General features: G+C 39.5%; 1 protein-coding gene across 1 annotated transcript in view; it reads right to left on the reverse strand.

The window, feature by feature from the left end:
• Positions 1-5736, reverse strand: part of LOC106951704 (protocadherin-like wing polarity protein stan) — a 43589-nt gene that overhangs the window by 5995 nt on the left and 31858 nt on the right. The window contains exons 17-19 of the mRNA XM_015039379.1: positions 2811-2908; positions 2571-2726; positions 1476-1667 (exon numbers count right to left, since the gene is read on the reverse strand). Of these exons, the coding sequence (XP_014894865.1) occupies positions 1476-1667; positions 2571-2726; positions 2811-2908 (446 nt within the window). The remainder of the gene's footprint in view (positions 1-1475; positions 1668-2570; positions 2727-2810; positions 2909-5736) is intronic.

Genomic DNA, 5736 nt, shown 5'->3' on the forward strand with positions numbered 1-5736 from the left:
AGTTGGGTTGTTTTCTTTGTTGTTTTCTGGACACTTGCCCGCCGGACCCGTCCCTCCGCCCACCCAGTTGGGTTGTTTTCTTTGTTGTTTTCTGGACACTTGCCCGCCGGACCCGTCCCTCCGCCCACCCAGTTGGGTTGCTTTCTTTGTTGTTTTCTGGACACTTGCCCTCTGGCCATCGCCCCTCCGCCCACCCTGCTGGGTTGTTTTTTGTTATTGGACTTTTCTGTTTTTGTGGGCGTCTGGTATCCGCCCTTGAGAGGGGGGTACTGTTAGGTTCCGTGTTTCTGTGTGTTTATTTTTGAGTTTCTCTGTGTTCAGTCCTGTGTTCCTGTGAGTCTCTGTCCTGTCCTCCCCGTTGTTTGCTCCCCAGGTGTTCCCTTAATTACCCCGTGTGTATTTAAACCCACCTGTTGTCTGTGTTCCTCGTCGGGTCCTTGTCTATTGTTGTTAGTCTACTCACCAGTTGTACTGCTAAGTCCTGGTTTGTGTTCGCTCGCACGTAGTCCTGTCGTTCAGTTGCTACCGGTATTTGGCTGTGTGCCTGTCTCTCTGCCGTGCTGCCTGTTTTGGACTGAGCTTTACTTTCATCATTAAATATCATCACCACCATACCTGGGTCTCGGCGTCTCTCCTCACCACTACAACCACACCTCATGACACTCTCAACAGGTATATATATATAATAACTATGATGCTACATTATTGATGCATTTATGAAACAGTTTATGAAAACAAATACTAAATTTTTGAAACGTGTTGCAAACTAAGGAAAGCTTAATGTTGGGCTGCAACTAACTGTTAATTAATTTAATAATGAATTATCATAGCGATTACTCTCATGATTAATCAGAAAAACAAGTTAACACATTTTGCAGATTTTTTGTTCACCCACTTACTCCTTTTTATACAATATTAGAAATCCATTATAATATAATGGATTATATATATATATATTTTTTTTTTTTTTGCAGTTTTGGTTTTTTTACTAGCCCTGTTGCCTTGCAGCAAGAAGGTTCTGGGTTCAATTCCCGGCGTTTGCATGTTCTCCCTGTGCATGGTGGGTTCTCTCTGGGTACTCCAGCTTCCGCCCACAGTCCAATTGGTCTCTCTACATTCTCCCTAGGTGTGAGTGTGTGTGTGCATGGTTGTGTGTCCTGTCTGTCTCTGTGTTGCCCTGCGACCTGTCCAGGGTGTACCCCGCCTCTCGCCCAGAACGTTAGCTGGAGAGGCACCAGCACCCCTCTCGACCCCACTGGGGGACAAGGGTGTAAAGAAAATGGATGGATGGATGGTTTTATTACTGGTCTTTATGATGCCATATTAAGGCCATTGTAGATATATACGAAAGGAGGAGTACATTTCCATTAAAAACTCAGAGATTTTGACATTAATCTCTTGAAAAACTCGAAAATTTCAGATTTTGAAAAGTCTGATATTTCTGTTTTTGACACTCAAAGCAGTCTGAGGCTCACCTTTTAAATACAGAAACAGTCAGAATCAGTCCCACTAAAGCCAGGCCAGCCAAGATTCCCAGAACGATGATTGTAATCCGGTCTGAGCTGATGCCTGGAGGATCTTTTCCCGTCTCCACTTGAAACTGAACATCGTTCCCCAACACCTTGGCCAGCTCCGCTCTCACCTCTTCAGACTGGCTCTGCAGTTTCCTGGAAAATCAAACAGACAAGTTAAAACTTTAAAGGGGATCCGTTATACAGAATTTACATCTTCCATGTTTTTATACTCTCAGCTGAGTCTCTATTTCTTTAACTGCTTGACCTTTAACAGCCCTAACAGTTAAAGGTCCAGTTTCATGCTTCCTTGAAGAAGCTATAGCCCACACAAGACACAAGCATGTCTTGTGTGGGCTATACAAGACTTTTGTTTCTTTCTCTTTCTCTTTCTTTCTCAGTTTATCTGTTTGTCATTTATACATTTTTGGTTTAAAATATTAATAAAAAGAATAACTATTTTTCCAATATATCCTGTGACTCCTCCTACTTTTAACTCGGTCCATCACAAACACCTTATATCAGGGGTGCCCAAAGTGGTTTAGCACACCTGCATCATATGATGGCTCATTAGAAGGCCTAAGGAGAACATTGGCTTGCTGAGGAGGTTGTTACTACCACCAGGGATAGAACTAAAACATGCAGGATGCCGGCCCCCGAAGACCGACTTTAAGCACCACTGCCTTAGATGGAGTAGCTTGTCAACTAATAAACAAATTCCCTTTGGGGATCAATAAAGAATATTCTATTCTATTCTATTCTATTCAGTCAGAGGCTTCTTCAAATTCACTGTAACACAGACTGCTGCAGGATCCTGCCAACAGCCATCACTGTCTGAAAAATCTGAATTAATGAGTTTCAACAGTGAATTTCCCTTTGGGATCAATAAAGTATTTTTGAATGTGAATATTGATTAGCCCATAGACGCATCCTATCCTGTTCAAGGAAGCATAATAGGTCACCTTTAAAATCTGAGGTTAGAGTGTTGCATTGCATTCTTAGATCACATTCACTATGTTTCAAAAAATCCCATGTTTGAGTCAAAAATTAAAATCCTACTTTGTGACTTCCTGAGTTTCAACAGCTTTATCGCCATCAAGAGCGATGAAGCTGACCAGAGTCCTGACCGATTCCCTCAGCGTTCGGCTTCCTTCTCCACCAGAGCTCGAAACCTGGATTATGTTCACCGTCCAGCCCAGAGTTTTACCTAAAGCCCTGAGACAAAACAAATCTGTGATATGACGACAGTAATGGATGAAATAAATCAGAAAATAAACAGAACTTAATTCATGAACGTACTCCTCCACCTCTGGAACTTTCCTCTCTACAGTGTTTGCTGGCTTATTCAGAGAAATTATCGTCACGTCGCTGCTGCTGGCGCTGCCCTGAACCACAACCTGCAACAGGAAAGAAGGATGGAAAGAGATTCAGGACACGCTGCATGAATCACACAGAAGTATGCAAATAAACAGAATGCAGATAAGACATATAGCAGTAAAAGTAAATTATTCTACCACAAATAACGTCTGACTCTGGTTTTGCAGTACTCCGTTAGTGAGCATAAACTCACTAACAGAATGGAATCAATCTTGGAGAAATTGCTAGTTTCGGTTCATTGGAACGGCCACACTAATTTGGATAATTGGGAACTGAGATGTGTTGGAGAGACTTTGGGGAAGATTGAAATTTATAATATACCCGCCCTAAGACATTTTGTATCTGAACTGGCTTTCCTGTGTTGCCTTGGTGGTGCTGCATATTTCCAATCTCCTGGAAGATATGTAAACATAATGGTCCTTCCCACCTCACCCCCTCCTGTTATCCATGCAGCTGTGGAGCTCAGTTCTCCGAAGGACATTTCTAGGTAACAACATCTTTATCGGACTTCTGCTGGGAGGCTGAGCAACCTGGGTTCATGGCCCTGTGATGTCACCGCCTTCATTCATGTCTTTGTTTTGCCTGAATGTTGTCATTTGCCCTAATGTGTCCTTAACTCTTTTTGTATTTTATTTTGTTAGAAACTGTGGAGTACTCACTTTCAACAGCAGAAAAGGAATTAGAACAAACTTGGAATCCAAAGACTCTAGTTTATTAGTCACTCTTTAGCTTATTTTTTAGAAACTGTAGAGTACTCACTATTTAGATGCAAAGAGACTCCTATTATTGCAACCCAGAAAAGGAACTAGAAGTAACTTAGAGTCCAGAAAAAAAAATCTTCTAGAACAGGAACATTTAGTTCTTATTATTAATTAGAACCTGTGGAGTACTAATTACTTTTACAAATTTAGAGCATTCTTAGAAAGTCCAGAGAATACTTATACTTATCTAGGATCCCAGAAATCCAGAGGATACTTACTCAACTCAGAACAGGGATTATAACTTGGAACCCAGAAAGACTACCTTAGCAACTAAGGTAGACTTTTTAGACTCCTATTCTCCCAACCCAGAAATGGAATTAGACGAGAGGATACTTAGCAACCCTGAATAGTAGTATCTAGTTTACATACTTTAGATCAACATTAGTTTCTTTTGCTTCCTTTGCTCTCGGTTTGTTATTTTGTTTGTATTTCCTTTTAATTCCTGTAAAGTACTTTGTATTGCCTTGTTGCTGAAAATGTGCTATATAAATAAAACTACCTTACTCCATCTTACCAGCACGCTCTTCTTCTCCTCTTTTATTCACTCCTTTTTGCTTTTTTTTTTGTAAGGGTAGAGCTACTTCAACAAATTTTTACCAAAGTAAATGTAAAAAATTACTCAAGTAGTGAATGACTGATCAAAACATCAGTCATTTAATATTTAAAAATTACATAAACAGATGGACCAAAATACAAAGAAATTTAGGTATTTTAAAGATCAAAATGAAAATAATTACTGTAACACAATTACAAAATGACAATCAAGCAAAAGAAAACTTTTTTCTTGAAAAACTGATTTCAATGTTTTTAATCTTTCAAGATTGATTTCAAAAGGCTATGGCCATTATCAAACATGGCTGCAGCACGCTCTTCAGGATCCCCTGCGTTTACCAGAATTCACTTAAAACCAACCACTATGTAACATCAAAACTTTTTAACTAGTGCTTAACCACTGGTATAGTTGTAAGTGACAATAATGAACAATTCTGCAAGCTTTTTATCATCGTGAATCTGGAAGTTTACTATATTATAACATAATAGCATCATTATGTAGAAAATTTGATATCACCCTTAAGTGCCTTATCCAGAAAACTGCAAAACAGCCGAAACACTGAGTTCCTTTAAATAGACTAAAAACCCACCTGCTTAGAGTTGCTTTTGAAACATAATCATGAAACATTAATCAATAACCCGATTGATGTTATTAACAACAGCCAAATATAATGTTGTTGACTGTGTGTTTCTATGACTTTGTATTTTTATTATGTAAAGCACTTTGAAATGCCTTGTTGCTGAAATGTGCCTTAAAAGTGTGACAGAATGGACATTAGAAATAATTACATCCCCTCCCTTTTCTTACTCATTTCTCTCTTTTCTCACTTTATTTAAATACTTCTGTTTGGCTATAGAAATTATTCTTAAGCTGCACTTCTATTCGGACTGAGAGATGCATTAAGCTGCAGTTACAGCAGTTCGCCACCAGTGGGCGTACAGAACAGTGAGCACTCCTGACTCAGCGAGCCAACGGCTGATCCGCGCAGGCGCTCACTGTCGCTCGTCTGTTAACAGGTAAATATAAATCAGCGCTGCTATTTATATTAGCTGTCTTGTATAGGGGAAGTGAGCTAAGGTAAAATAGCCACATATTTGAGCAAAAGTTATGAATGAGTAATTGTTTGAGCTAGATTGTAAATATTTATTTATGAAGCTTCATAAAAAGCCAGTCTTCAGAGACTGAAAGTGCACTGAAAAAAGTGATTTTGGAGAGTGGTAAATATGATCTAAAAAAATCATATAAAATGTAATAGATTTTTTCAGTTAGCTAAGGAATTATAAAATAATGGGTAAATTATACATATGCTACCCATTCGTTAACAGTAAAAACCTGCTACATAGGAAAATAGAGTAAAATATACCCCCGAATCTTGAGTCCGGTGCACGCGTCCTGATCCACACTCCGTACCAGTAGGTGGCGGTAATGCACAACATTAAGTTGCTTGCCAACCGCCATTAAATCAAAAAGAAGAAGAAGTCCGTTTTTGAATGAGCGGGACAGGGAACTCTGGATCCTCTCTGCCATCGAACCG

The sequence above is a fragment of the Poecilia latipinna genome, unplaced genomic scaffold, assembly GCF_001443285.1.
Source record: "Poecilia latipinna isolate Pla-1442-1.1 unplaced genomic scaffold, P_latipinna-1.0 Scaffold469, whole genome shotgun sequence".
NCBI classification, from domain to species: Eukaryota; Metazoa; Chordata; class Actinopteri; order Cyprinodontiformes; family Poeciliidae; genus Poecilia; species Poecilia latipinna.